We start from the raw sequence: 15642 nt of genomic DNA on the forward strand, positions 1-15642 counted from the left end.
TTAACAGTTGGAGTAGTTTGCATTGTATATGCACACTCTTATTGTTTCCTGTAATTTATTCCTGATTATCTTAATGAGTTCAGTCCAAAAACTGATCCATAGTACTTATTTTGGGCTCTCTTTTATGGCAAGAAAATTTCTACAAGTGTCGTGTTTTATCAGATTTGTCACATCTCTGTCCTTAGCTGCCTGGTTGAATTGCTCACTGGAGGACATTGTGCAGACTTGTATGTGGACCTCTCCCAGTACATATATCTCACATTATTTGCATAATTTGGCAATTTATTTGAGTGCTTTTGACCATCCCTTGTTGTTATCTCGACCACATCAACTAAATCATAAGGAGAGGTACTTTGCATTGCTTTTCCTGTTATTTTACTTTATGGGGGCCCTTTGTCTCTTTCACTGGATCTTACTTTGTGGCAAGTATTGTTCAAGCAGGTGTACTTGCATCAAACTAGTTCTGCATTAACATCCTCTAACTAAATACTTTATCTAGGTTGTAATAGGCTCTGTAGAAATGAGGCATTTCATAAGACTGCCTAGAGGCTGACCAGGTGGTATTACTGTACTATGCTGGACCAGTATTCATGGACTATCATGAGTAAAGCATAAGGAGATTCTACCCAACCATACTGATCATTAGATTGAATAAATCATGGTCAGTTTGTTTTTAAAAATTTAAGGCACTTGATTCTCTCTGTTCCTCACATACATTCCCCCCCATATTGTACTAGTACTGCTTGTGGAGTCCTTACCACATCTGGCTTAGTCACTGGGATGATTGATAGAGGCTTTTCTCTAGTGTTAGAGTGAATTCCTCTACTCTTGGTCCTTGGATGTTTTTTTCCAAGATTGTGATAGAAGAAGAACAATCCTATTTGTAATACAGTATCAGACTTAATACTCAGCTGCTTGGTTGGGTTGAGTGTAACTTTTTTTCTGATCAACACTGATTCAGTATATTCTTTGTGGAAGAGGATCAATTGTTTTATTGCAATTCTGAGTACAGAGTAGTCCCAACTTGGTCCAATTGTAAATGTTTAAACATTTAAAAAATATTCAGTTTGCACAACAACACCTAAGAAACAAGCAGACAGTTCGTTTTTACTGGTATATAGCCCCAGCCACCAACATAGAATATAGGTATCATGCCCTACAATTGCAATCCCCAAACTATTCCTGACATCTGAAGAGAACTTTTGTTTTTTTTAACAAGCCTTTTATGTGGCACCCTGTCAAATGTTTTCTGAAAATCCATATACACCACATCTACACCTCCACCCCCATCTACCTAAGCAGTAACCTTTTTCAAAGAATGAGAAAAGATTAGTAGGGTAAGGTATCCCTCTAGTGAAACTATGCTGATTATCCAACAAAATTTTAAACTTTCATAAATTAATTTGCACTGTATCTTGTATAAAAGCTTTGAAAAACTTTTCCTGCCACTGGTGTAAGTTTAAAATGTCTGTAATTACTGGTGCAACTTTTAACACTTTCAATGAAAAGAGGAGTAACATTATCCAACTTCCAATCTTTTGGCACCTTCCCACTATCCAATTACTTAAAATACAATAGCACGTGGCTCATATATCCAATCCTTAATCTCTTTCAAAGCCCTTGGATAAATATTATCTGGCTCAAGTAAATTATCAGTCATTAATCTTCCCATCTTGTTTCTTAACAAGCTCAGAATTAATGTGATTATATCATTCAACCTTCTTTCCTTCTGACAATTTCAGATTGAGGAATATTTCTTCAACCTTCATTAGGAAAAATTATAGAATTTGATACTATTTCTGTATTAGAAACTAATAAAAACAATGTTATCTAAGATTTATTGTCAAGTTCTTTGACCAATTAACATAGAAAACCATCTTGAACAGTTTCTAAAGACCTGTTATATGATTTGATTCTAATATTTTGCAGTCTGTTGCCTAAAATTAAAATCTTGCACAGTTAAACCTTATTAAAAGTTAATATTTTTTATACCCGTGGAAATTCACGTTACATTAATCAGTTTCATCTGGTAGTCCTTAATAAATTACAGCTAAAAATCTTCTCTCCATGTAACCATTAACAGAAATTGAAATAGATTCAACTTCACTGATTTTAATTTTGATATCTCCAAGTTAAACAGGTTGTAACTCTCATTTCTTGAGTAAAACCACTCCTACCCTTCTTTTCAGTATTCTATACCTATTAATCAATTGATAACCTTGTATTTCAAAGAAATTTCTTCTGTAGTAAATGTCTGCATTTAACCAGATTTCAGTTATTCTGGCCAGTGTTCTTGAGTCATTCATTTTATTTCTTATAATTCTTGCTTTACAATATTATATAACAGTTAAGCCTACTATTAAATATTGCTTATACCTTGTTCCTAAACTGTACTTTTTTTCTACATGTTACAAAATAATAACAGTTAAGCTTACTATTAAAACATGCTTTTTTCCTTTACGCACAGTGATGAGAAATTTGGAAAGTTATTATTAAGAAAGATGTGGAAAACATATGCAGTCTAGTGTAATTATTATTTCTAGTATCAGACTGTTGGCTTTATTGCTTTTCTTACTTTCAGTGTTTAAAATTATTACTTAAAGTTTCAATTTCAACTATATATATATATATTAATACAATTTAAGGAGTGGTATTGAAATATGTAAGAGCTGTGTACAGAATAACAAGTGCATAGATTTTGATTTCTGTTTGGATTTATCCATAGTAGGAAAGTTGAGTTAATGCTTTCAATTTTTAAGTGTAAGATTACATCTTAAATTGAATGATATCATAACTACGGGAATTGTAATGAGATTTGTATATTCATGAAAATTCAACCATTAATGTTGTTTTATGATTATTTTTTTAGAACAATGTTTTGGAGGCAAGCAATATATATATATATTTGTAAATGCTCTTTTTGATACTATTTTCTGTAAGAAGGGAAAATATTTTCCTACTTTCTGTTCTTCCTTGGAAGATTTTGTTTTGTAATTTATTGACTTTACATGTACAAGTTAATTACATAAAGTAGATATTAAAAATTAGTTTTTAATTATTTCCTGTTGTAAGTAATAAGCCATATCTCTTAAAAATAGATAACATAGAGTTACACTGTGTTATACTTGTAAATATCTATTAAATATTTGTTTGAGATAGTGTAAATATTCAGACATCTTACTTTTTAGAGTATTAAAACATGCCAGTCTACATACTTTTTAGAAAAAAAAATCCAGGTTAATCTTAGTAAATAAATTAGTGTTTGGTCTCACTAAAAGGGTCACCAATATTGAGTATTTTTTGTGTGCATAAAACATAACACAGGTGTGTATCTTTACAAATGATAAAAGCTGAAAGGTTGCACATATTATACAGTGTATTGATTCGCATAACAGCACTTACATTTTTTTTGTTTTTTTTTCATAAGATCTGATTGTTATAAGCTCAACTTCTTAAATTGTATTTATCTCTCATTAAATCAGAGAATTAAAGTTGAAAAAATGAAGATGGAGTTAGTACTTGGCAGAGTAGAATGTCAAATCTTGCAAACCATGAGATCATTGATTTTAGATAATAGATTTTTCACTAAACATCATTGCATACTGATAGTTGAAAGACTACTCATTTATGACTAGAAACCTGTAAGAGAGTAGTATAGAATAACATTTTGTCTGTTAAGATTTGTGATATAGCTAACACACCACTTTTATATTAGTTACAGGCTTCAGCTGAACAACTGGGGAAGATCAAAATTACGTGAACATGTATTTCCTAGAAATAATTCTGGACTGTTGAGGAGTACACTACTGATGAAGAGTTTAGATAGCATCTTTAAAATTCCCCAAAACTCCTTAAACAAGATTTTGTCAGAATTAACTATTTTATCCCAGTCACAGCTTAGACTCTCAACTCTTCAACTTTTCCAAGATTTTGTAGTACAGTTGCGCTTAGCCACTGATGTACAACTACTTGTTGATAGTGTAGAATCCTGCCAGTTCTTCGAAACCCATAGGAAATGCACAAAGGCAACAAAGGTTTGTATTTGATTGTTGTTTACCTGAAATCTGAGGTTTTCAAAGGACTTAAAGTATAAAATGCAAAAGTTATTAATATATAGTATATAATTTCTTATGAGTTATGAATTATCACATTTAAAATGTCTACTGTTTTTTGCCATGTGTTGATTTTTTTTCATGCTTTTAAGTTTTGTAAAGCTGTATTTCATTACTTTCAGTTAAATTTTATTTATTGTTTATTTATTTCACTTGTTCTCTTCTACAAAAGTGGTCTTGTATAATAAGATAGTTTAGAAGGTAAATGTAACATCACCATATGTTATATGGAAAGAAGTGGAGGTAATGATAACTCGTCTCTGAATTTCTTTTCCTCGTTGTTGAAATATGAATTTCAGTTGAATGAGAGATGATGTATAGGTTTATTCTAGTTTTCAATTTGTTGCTCTTCATTTCACTGCTCCCTAGCACTGCCTGGGAGAGTGAAGAAACCAAGATTAAAAAAAAAAAAAACAGTTATAGAATTTAAGCTGTTTGTGTGGATTTGATGTGTAGTAAAGTGCTCACTTCTTGTAATCTTAAAATTTGTAGGTGTTTGAATAACAAGATTCTTTGAAAAGGCTATTGCTTATGTAGATGAGGGTAAGGGTATAGATTTGGTATATCTGGATTTTCAGAAACCATTTGACAAGGTGCCATGTAATGGTTATTAGTTTACTATCACAATTAATAATCCATTATTATTCATAGGACTAATTGGTAATTTATTTAATGAGAAATTTTTTCTTCACCAAAAAGAAAGTCATAAACAAATAAGTAAACTGTCATTTTATCATATGAATAATAATAATAATAACAATGTCACTTGGGATGTATGTTAATATTTTTGTTTTTATGCACTAACTACTAATAATGACTGTGGGAAAACAGCAGCAAAATTTTATGAGAAGCTTAAGTATTTACATGCAAGGGATACATCAGCTAACAATAACTTTCAGGAAGATAGAGTACTACTAGAGTAAAATAACAAAATAGTATATTTAGTTAGTTATATTTAGCCTATTATGTTGAGCAACACATTTCAACCCTTGGATTCTGGCTTTTGAAACCAAAGGGGTCAGAGAAGGATTTTGATAAGGTTATTATAGTTCTAAGTTATTCCTTGACAAAAATGTGAATATAATAGTCTTTGGGGTAAATAGGGAGAAAATAATTGGACTCTGATACTCAGGGGTGCAAATAGAAGATACAACTCGCAGAGCAGGAGATATAATAAAGTAGGCTAACAGAGGTGCAGTATTGGTTGTGCATATGAGTCTAATGATGTAGGGAGAGGTAGATCAGAGGAGCTAATTAATAAATACAAAAGGTTGATAAAGGCATTTAAAGAAAGAGACCCATAATTTAATTTTCTTCAGGGATACTGCCCAGAATTAATTGTGGAGATGAAGTTGCAAGCAGGTGACTATGGCTAAATGTTCAGGCTTAGGCTAGTATGTAAGGATGAGCAGATTGAATGGTTGGATTTGTGGGATCAGTTTAATAAAAGAAGGGTAGTTTTTTGAATAGATATGGCTTACAGTTAAACAAGATAGGATCTGGCTTCTTTGCTACTATAATTAATTCAGCTCTGAGGGAATGTTTAAACTAGGATTAGACAGTGGTGAGGGCCAGGAAAAACTAAATGTAAAAAAGAAGAGGCAGAGAAAAGTTTAGCATAGGAAATGGATATAAAAGTAATTAAGGATATGCTTAATTGTTACTTTGTTTGGAATTGTTTGTTTTGGAATTTCACACAAAGCTACTCGAGGGCTATCTGTGCTAGCCGTCCCTAATTTAGTAGTGTAAGACTAGAGGGAAGGCAGCTAGTCATCACCACCCACCGCCAACTCTTGGGCTACTCTTTTACCAACGAATAGTGGGATTGACTGAACATTATAATGCCCCCATGGCTGGGAGGGCGAGCATGTTTGGCGCTACTCGGGCGCGAACCCAGGACCCTCAGATTACGAAGCGCACGCCTTAACGCGCTAGGCCATGCCAGGCACATAATTGTTACTATTGAAATGCTAAAAGTATAAGAAATAAATGAATTTTTTTGTTATGATGGGAATAGCTGATGGTTAAATGAACTGAGAAGAATTATCTGTTGCAAATTGGGTAGTTGAGTTATTTGGAGACACTCATCAAATATGGAAAATTTGTAAAGATAAATTTTTAAATATTCAACATAAGGATATTTCTTGGGTAGCTTTAAGTACAAAAACAAGGTCAAATCAAAAATAGTTTGAGAGAAACTAAAGAAAAGCATTATAAATTTTAAGACATTTAAATTGACTGGTACAACAGAAGACTTGGAAGATTAAAGAATATCAAGTAAATTGATGAAACGGGAATTAGGACATCAAAAAGGATGTACGAGGAAAGGTTGGCTGAAAATGTGAAATTAAGAATAAGGATTTATTTAAATACATTAAAGATAAAATGGAAGAATTGGGGTTGTACACTTGGTGGATGATAAAGGAAAGCTAGTATTAAATGGCTGGGTTGTTAAATTTTGCTTTTTCTTTGGTTTATACTAATGAAGATTTAAGCAATATTCCACTTCTTGAACAGTTGATAAAAGGAAACAAGATCAAACAAAATAACTGCATTAATTCTGATATTTATATTAAAAAAATTGAGAAGTTTCAAAAACGATAATGCACTTGGATGAAATAATGTAGGTTAATTAATGTCACTCTTCTTTTCAAGGGAGGTAATAGGTGTTCCAGTAATTATAGGCCTGTTAGTCTTGCATCAGTTCTTGGAAAAAGTTTTCGAAAGTATGTTAAAAGATTATTTTAAAAATCATTGAACAAAGTTTAGAATTTCATTGGATAGTCAACATGGTTTTACCAGTGGAAAATATTGCCTTAGAAATCTTTTGACATTCTTTGAAAAGACTATTGCTTATGTAGATGAGGGTAAGGGTATAGATTTGGTATATCTGGATTTTCAGAAACCATTTGACAAGGTGTCATGTAATAAACTTGTAAAAAAGTTGTCTTTATGTGCAGGAGATAAGTTAGCAGAATCTCTGCAACAAAGCAGAGGGTTGTTACAAATGGAATTTATTCAAACTGTATTAATGTTACAAGTTGGTACTTGGGACTCATTCTTAAGACCCCTGCTCTTTTTGATTTACATCAATGACATAGATAAAGGAATAATCAATAAATTACTTAAATTTGCTGGTTTATTAATATTTTGGGTGTTGCTAGCTGTGAAAAGGATGCTGCTGACTTAGAGGATTTAGATCACTTTAAATTAGGCAAGCATATGGCAGATGAGTTTTAATTATAATAAATGTAAGATAAGGCATGTGGGTTATCATAATTTCAATTGTAATTTGGATGGAGATAACCTTAACAATGTTATGAAAGAAAAAGATATTGGTGTTATAGTCAATGAGTCTCTTAAAACTCTTGGAGTCACCTCCAACTACAACAATTTTATTTTTCTAACAGGGTGGCTGGATATTGGAATGGGTTGCCTTCAGATGTTATAGAGGTAGTAAATGTAAAGAGTTTAAGAAAGTGATGGATAAGTATATGAATGATAATGGATGGCTTTAAGTTTTTTTTATTTTAAGTTAGTTTAGTGTGGAACGTGTGAGGTGGACCAATAGGCCCCATGTTGTTATACTTCTCTTTTAGTGTAATTTCACATGCTTTTATTATTTGGGTTTAAAGTTATCAATCATTTAACTTAAGGAGTTTACTATAGAAAGATTACAACATATACTATTCTTTTTTTTTTTTTCAGGATGCTGCTTTTACACTTCTTAAAGATGCCCTCTTTCACTGTTGTGCCTTACACTGTACAAAAGGATTACTATCATTGGTTGATCGTGGCTATTACTTTTCCTTATATGAATTAACATTCATGTTTTTTCCTTGCATTGATCTTGAAGAACAAACAGATCACCAGTTCCTTCTACAGATTATGGTGAGTATTTGTATATAATTTTAACTTGGAACAGTCTTCGAGTAACTACTTAATTTTGAACAACTTGGTGTTCTCACACTGCAAGAAAAAAATGGTTTGAAAAGAAACATGATCAGTTTTATTATAAATCTATCATTTCATCTTTCAACTCCAGTGCAAAATCATAGTGTTGTTATAAAATGCTTCAAAATGTACCTGTTGGATAAGTGAGATAGTCCACGTTGTTACTGTTTTCTTATATTATCAAAAATATTAAATATTTGATATCATCTTTACTTCAAAATTCTTCTTCTACAACTCTTCCCTTTAGCAGAGGTTGCTGTCCTTCACATGTGGTGCTTTCTCCCAATCATCTTTTCATTACCAGAGATTCCTTTCTGCTTTGTATCTTTTTTTTTTTTAAAACAAACAAACTTCACTTACCAATTCCTGTCAATTCTAATGTTCTAATCATTGCTTGTTCTTCCCTTTCTATGACATTACTCTTCCTTTTCTTGTATTTTCGTTTATTTCACAAATTTCTGCCACTTTCTTAATTTTCTTTTTCATTCTTTCCTCTTTCAGTGACAATTCCAACATCCATCTCAGCATTGTCATTTTTGTTCTTATTAACAATCCTTCTTCTTCTGTTGACTCCATAGAGTACTAGTATTATATACTTTGCTTTCAGCACTCTTGTTAGCCTTTATTCATAGGTGATTGTGGCTATTTTCTCCCATTTCCTATAACTCACCTTAATTTTATCTGCTTTCTCGCTCTCTTCTTCACTTTGAATTTTACGTTTTAAAATTCTACCTATTTACACTTGTGATCTTAATCTTCTTACCTCTTTCATTCAGAATAGCTTTCATTTTGTTAGCATTCATCTTTAAATTTCTTTTTTAAAACTTTTCTGCCACAGTTTAATTTGTTGATGACCTTGTCCTAACAACTGAAAGTGATTGGAAATTACAAAACAATTTACGGTTCTCGTAGGGATCCCTTATTCTACTCCTTGTTCAAGAAACTACTGATAGCAATGAACAACAGGGGATTAATGGTTGACCCTCTGCTTAGCTCATTGCTCACTTCAAACTTGACCATATTTATAATTTTTGTTGCTCCTTCATACGAAGCTGTCACTAGGGTAATCAACTTTTTGGGCACTCCTTTCTTTTAAATGCATCGATATGCTAATTCTCAAGGCACATTTTCATACACTTTCTACAAATCTACAGATGCATTGTATAACTTCTTGTTTCATTACAATTTCTTCTACAACTGTCACAGAACAAAGATTGCATCTATTGTTCCTCTTCCAGGCTAAATTCCAAACTGTATTTTGTCAATGTCTATGGCTTCTCATGTTCTCTTTTCCAGTACTTTTACTTTCAGTAGATGCTCCACCATTTTATTTCTCTCTCATTTTCACATTCAAGAACTCTTCCCTCCAGATGTTCTCCAACAGGATCCATACATACTGATCTCTGTTATCTCCTAATGTCTTGTCTATCTCGATAACAATATCTGTTGGACATTATGCCTTGCTTATTTTAATATTTCTTGTCATTTCATTGACCTCTGCTCTACTGACATCCAATACTACTCTTATTATTGATAGTATCTCTTTCGGTTCTTCTGACTCATTTTAAATATAACATAGTTTCTTGTAGTATTGTTTCCACCTCTTGTTTTACCACCTTTTCATTTGTCAGTAGTTCCTGTTCTCTGTCCTTAATTACTTTAAGTGTGATGTCTCTCTTTACAATACTTTTCTGCTTAGCTACTCTGTATAACATTCATCTCCTCTTCTGGTGTCTTCATGTCATTATACTAATATTTAATTGCCTCTTTCTTTGCCACTGCTATAAGTCAATATGCCTTTTTTTTTTTTTTGTACTTTTTTGTACCCCATTCTTGAATGCTCATTCTTTATTTGCCGTTCTTTGTAAGCTTCTTCTCTTATTTGGCTTGCTGTGTTTATTGTTTGCTACCACCATCTATTTTTCTGTTTGGGTCCTTGTCTTTTTGCACTGCTACATATGTTTTTTTATTCTTAATTCAGACATTTCTTCAATACTTTCCAGTATTGAAAGTACCTTTCAATACCTTTCTGGCAGTCTTTTTGGCCTCCTGCATCTTTTGTTTCACTGCCTCTTTGTATATCTCTTGATCTTTTCATTTTTAGCTTCCACATCTTAATCTTCTCAGTTCCATTCTTTTTTTCTTTCATTTCCCTTAACATTCTATATTAATGTTTCTTGGATTAAGATATAGTCATTCTTGTGTGTGATGAAGCAGTCCTCTGTTTTGAATCTGGTGTTTGTCAGGAACAAATTACGCTTTTTGTCATTTCTAATAACCTCTTTCCTTCCGTGTTTCTTATTCCATAGCCTCTCCTTTCAAACCTGCCCACTTTTTCTTTTCTCCTACATGTGCATTTAAGTATATTCCAACAGTAAACATTCTATTATCTGGTATTCTCATAATCACATGTAGTAGTTTCTCTTTAAAATTCTCTCTTAATTTTGGAGAATCCCATTTGTAGACTATACAGACATTGTTCAGAAATTCTTTTTGAGTTGTTGCGCACATGCATGCACACATGCACACCAATTCAATGTTATCTCTTTTTTTAACCACTTTCATCTTAATTTCGTTATCTAACAGAATTCCAACTACATTCCTTCATTTTGACTCTCCTACATAGAACAGCTTGTAGCCTGCACTTGTTTGTTTTGTAATTTTTGCTTTCCATTTGGGCTTTATGAGCACATACATTTTTTATTTTTATAATGTATTTACTAATTCTTTATCTCTTTCAGTCATTGTACTGAAATTTCATATTATTGCCCTTAGTTTCATAATTTTAATGGCTAGAGTGCTCAGCTTGGAATCTGCAGATGTTATGTGTGAATCCATGTTGCTCATCCTTCTAGCCATGCCTTAGAGATGTTATAATGTGATGGTGAATCTTGCTGTTAGTTGGGGAAGGAACAGTCCAAGAGTGGACGGTGTTGACTAACTACTCTTCTTCTATTATATTACTACTAAATTAGAGATGGTGAGTGCAGATATTCCATGTGTAGCATTTTGCAAAATTCAAATCAAACTTAGCTCTAGCCCTCTTCTTTAGCCACGTTTACTGGTCTAGCAACACCCATTGCTAACTCTTCATACCACACAGGGGGATAGCAGTGCACATTGCCTGTGGGCTACATTACTGATCACTTGAAGCTAATAGGGCAGTATTAGACTATGTTTAATCATCATCTCTCATAAATGTTATACAACAAAATCAGACTTAAGAAAAAACAGCAATCTTTTACTGTTTCTAACACTAATGTAAGCATAGTTAATGTGCTTTCCAATAAAGTAAGTATAATTTTCATCAGAAGTTAGCAATATTTTAAAGGCTAAGTACATTTGACTGTGTGATCTAATTTGGAATCCTTTGAGGATTCCTTATATACTTGTTTTCAGATGATTCATCAATTAAGTTTTGTCTCCTTGTTTATAGTTGGATTGTACATATTATAATTTATATCATGTTAAGTGTTTATGTTGCTGAACTTGTACTACTCTGACAACTACGGCCCTCGAGGTAATTTTGTCTGGCCTGCCAGCAGCTAGCCGCTTGGAAATAAATGATGACATTTCATCAAATGTCCAACTGTCATAGCAAAATAAATCACACAGATGGTCACTTTAAGCTGGCAAACACAAGACGTTATGAAAAAAGAAACAAGGTTGTCACGCGCATTTTTAACCAATAGAAAAACTCTTCTTTTGTCCTTGCGGTCCATTTATTCATATTGAGGCACGTATCTATGAAAGCATTAGGATTTCGAAAACAAGTACAGACTTAACTCTCATCCTATTGATTTGTCTTGTAAATTCAGCAGCCTAGGGTTACCACTTCAGCAAGCTCATTTCTCTTAGTAGTTGGGTTATGCGCTTTTTGTAACTCGTTCTTAGGTAAGTGTCGTGGCAAAAGAACATTTCAATATATTTTGTTTGTGCATTCTTGGACCAGTACAATACTTTTCTCACAGCGTTCTGTGTTTTTTATTTTCAGATCCTGTTTTTTTTTCACCCATCTTTATGGCTGCTTTTAAAAGAAGAAAAGTGGACTCTGAGTGTCGTGCTTTCAATGAAGAATGGAGAGAAAAGTACTTCTTTGTGGAAACAAAAAAACCAGAAAGCTACTTGTGCACTGAAAGTGTAGCCATTTTGAAAAATTACAATCTTTGGTGTCACTATGAAACAAAACATCTATCAACATATTTGAAATTTTCAGAAAAGTTCCATTCTGAGAAATTTGAATCCATGAAACGTGATTTTAAATCTCAAAAGAATCTCTTCACGAAAAAGTTTGCTGAAAATGAATCTGTCACTTGTACTAGTTACAAAATAGTGCATAGGATGATAGAGTGATGGCAACTTCATCAAAGAGGGTATGATGGAAGCAGCAAATGAGCTGTGTCCTGAAAAAGCCAGTTTCTTTGAAAGTATCAGCCTTTCAGCAACTTCAGTTGTATGGAGAGCAGAATAACTTGGAGAGAACATTGCATTACAGATATGCAGATCACAGAAGAGTTGGGATCAGTTTGCAGCATGCATGGAAGAACAACTGGAGAAGACATTTTCATGGAAGTGCATAAAACTTTGCAAGACTATAACCTTCAATGGAATCAGTTTAGAGGTGTAACAGTTGATGGAGGAAAAAACATGGCTGGAGTAAAGAAGGGTCTGGTGGGGCTGATCAGGAAACAGTTGGAAGATCTTCAACTCCCAAGCACTCTGTTCATACACTGTATTATACATCAGCAAGCACCTAGATATATATCTTGCGTACTGAAACCAGTCATTTCTGCAGTGAACTGCATTCAGGGTCATGCACTTAATCATCACCAGCTCAAGGCATTTCTTGAAATTGATTCGGATTTCTGTGACTCTTGTCACAGAGGTGACAAGTCTTATCACACGGCAGTGAGGTGGCTCAGCTGCGGTAAAGTCTTGTCTCGTTTTTATAAGCTGAGAAGAGGGAGAGATATATTTCTTATTGAGAAATATAGAGCCGATCCACTTATGTCGGATCCAACCTGGTGGTCAAAGTTGTCATTTTTGGTTGATATCACATCCCACATGAATGAATTGAACTTAAAACTTCAGAGGAAGAATAACCTTGTCTGTGATTTCTATAGAATCATTAAAGGATTTCAGAGAAAGCTGTCATTGTTTGAAGCACATTTGGAGGGAGGAAACATCTCTCATTTTCAGTGTTTCATTGAGTTTCATGCTGGAATCACAGATGTCAACCTGGAGTTTTAGAAAAAGATTATTGGTAATTTAAATAAGCATTTTTTAGAGAGATTTTCAGATCTCGACAGAATCGAAAGTGACATTCTCCTTTTTCAGAATCCTTTCGATTGTGTCATTGATGACGTGCCAGTAGAACTTCAGCTGGAAGTCATTGATTTGCAAAGAAATGACTTGTTGAAAGCAAAACACAGAGAGGGGAAACTTATTGAACTTTACAGCTGCATACCTGAAGATGAGTTTCCAAAGCTGAAGGACTTTGCATTTGGTATGACATCGGTGTTTGGAACAACTTATGTCTGTGAAGAAGCATTTTCAAAAATGAAGTATGTGAAGTTGGTACATCGATCAAGGTTGACTGATGAACATTTGAAAGCAATTCTAATGATTGGATGCAGCAATCCAAAACCGAACATTGAAGATATTTTGAAAGCCAAATGCCAATTTCATAAATTTCACTAACTTTTTTGTAGCTTAGTGAAATTCATATATATGTACTCACTATGTGCAATGTGACAATTGTTTTTGCTAATGTCGCCTTCTTTGATAAACTTTTGGTGAATAAAAATGTTGGTTGTATTTCTGTTTGTTTTTTATTATGTGTGAATTACATGCTACTCCCACATGGCTAATGTGGCATCCTAAACTTAGTGTTAAGTCTTTTACAGAGAGCTTTCGTTCTAACTTATGAAGATTGAACATAATGATCATGTGGCCTGTGCTTCTCATTCCCCAAGTACTCTGGCACCCTGTGAAGAAAATTTGGTGACCCCTGCTCTAACCTGTTGACACTTTTGTATTAGTGGTGAAAGTGTAGCTTTTGCTATATGCATCTATATCTATTTTCTCGTATCTTGCTTCAGCAGCTTTTAAATAGTGTTTTAATTATTTTGTTAATTCATTTCAGGTAGTTATCTTTTATCGAAATAAAAAAAAAATCTGTCAAATCATAAATAATACTTATGTTTGTCAGTTGTTCACCCATAATGCTTAAATTATTACTCAAGTATTATAGTGTTTTTAGTATGAAAACATATTACCATAATCTTATTTATCTACTTTGAACATGCCTTATTTGCTGTGTACATAAAAGTCCATGTGGAATGATTTAAGTTTTTCAGCATATTAACATACAACTTAAGGACAGAAAATGAACTGTTGGTTCATCTCGGCCATCCCATCCACTAATCTGAACTTTATTCAGAGTCTGAGCATATCATTGAAATATCTATATAACCATCCTTTAAACTGTTAAATTTACTGCATTCATCACACCTGAAGGAAATTCACCCTATAAGTCCAGCTACCTTGTTAGAAAAATAAAGGGCTACTAAAATGATGGATGTGATGGAAAGGTTGTGATACAAGGACAAGTTAAGATTTTTTGAAATTTTCACTGGGAGCGGGGGAAGTTAGTGTATCTGACTGAAATGTTTAAGATTGTTAATGGAATGGATGTCGTTAATGCGTCATCTTTTTTGTATTTAATGTTGAGAATGATAGGCCTAGGGAACCCAGATATAAATTTGGGCAGGGTAGGAATTATCTTCAATTTAGATAGTTTTTTTTTCCAACACAGACGTTGACCTTTAGAACAGGTTATTTTTGAATGTGGTGGATGCAGTTAACTTAAAGGAGTTTGAGGGAAGGCTTTATAAATGTATGAATGATAAAAACTAGCTTTAAGTGTGAAATTTTCATTTCAGTGTTAAGTTTTGTGGATTGAATGATTTAGCTTGAATGATCAGGTCTCATGTTATCCTTAAATTATACTTGTACATGTAGTTATGAAAAAAATGGTATATTTTTAATGAAGTTTAACCTGATTTCAGGAACTCTGCCAGAAAACCCATTTACAAGGCTGTTGGCTGTCATTGGGTAATATTATAAGAAAGCTGAAAGACAAGAACGAAGTAAATCTAGATGAGGTATTAAGTATTTTTGTTGTTGTTGTTTAAACTTCTGGCAGCTTTGCTACTTACTAGTGATGAGAAATGTTCCAACATAATTTGTTCTTGAAAAAACTGGTTATACCTTTATAAGAATAAAAACTATTTTTTCATCTTGAAGCTTTATTTTTTGTTAGATTTAGTACTGTTGAATTATTACAGTGCTTGGATAATGTTAGATTGATTAACTGATTAGTTGAAGTATTGGTTGATATATATGCTTTAGTTCCTTTTCTGTAGGAAAGGGAAAAGATATGTATGGATTGTTACATTCAAAAAGTTAAAATTTAACATTTGATGGGCTTTTTGAGAAAATGAATGAATGGTTATTTTTTTCATAATCAAAAGCTCAAATTTTACATCTGAAAATTCTAACTACATATAGATAT

General features: G+C 32.9%; 1 protein-coding gene across 5 annotated transcripts in view; it reads left to right on the forward strand.

Annotated features, from left to right (window-relative positions):
- LOC143224833 (uncharacterized) overlaps nt 1–15642 on the forward strand; it is a 146749-nt gene that overhangs the window by 34882 nt on the left and 96225 nt on the right. For 4 of the 5 annotated variants that reach the window (XM_076453191.1, XM_076453205.1, XM_076453214.1 and 1 more), the window contains exons 7-9: nt 3716–4034; nt 7821–8003; nt 15137–15232. In XM_076453191.1, coding sequence (XP_076309306.1) covers nt 3716–4034; nt 7821–8003; nt 15137–15232 — 598 coding nt within the window. The remainder of the gene's footprint in view (nt 1–3715; nt 4035–7820; nt 8004–15136; nt 15233–15642) is intronic. The other variant, XM_076453197.1, reaches the window with a different exon arrangement.

The sequence above is a fragment of the Tachypleus tridentatus genome, chromosome 1, assembly GCF_004210375.1.
Source record: "Tachypleus tridentatus isolate NWPU-2018 chromosome 1, ASM421037v1, whole genome shotgun sequence".
In the NCBI taxonomy this organism is placed as follows: Eukaryota; Metazoa; Arthropoda; class Merostomata; order Xiphosura; family Limulidae; genus Tachypleus; species Tachypleus tridentatus.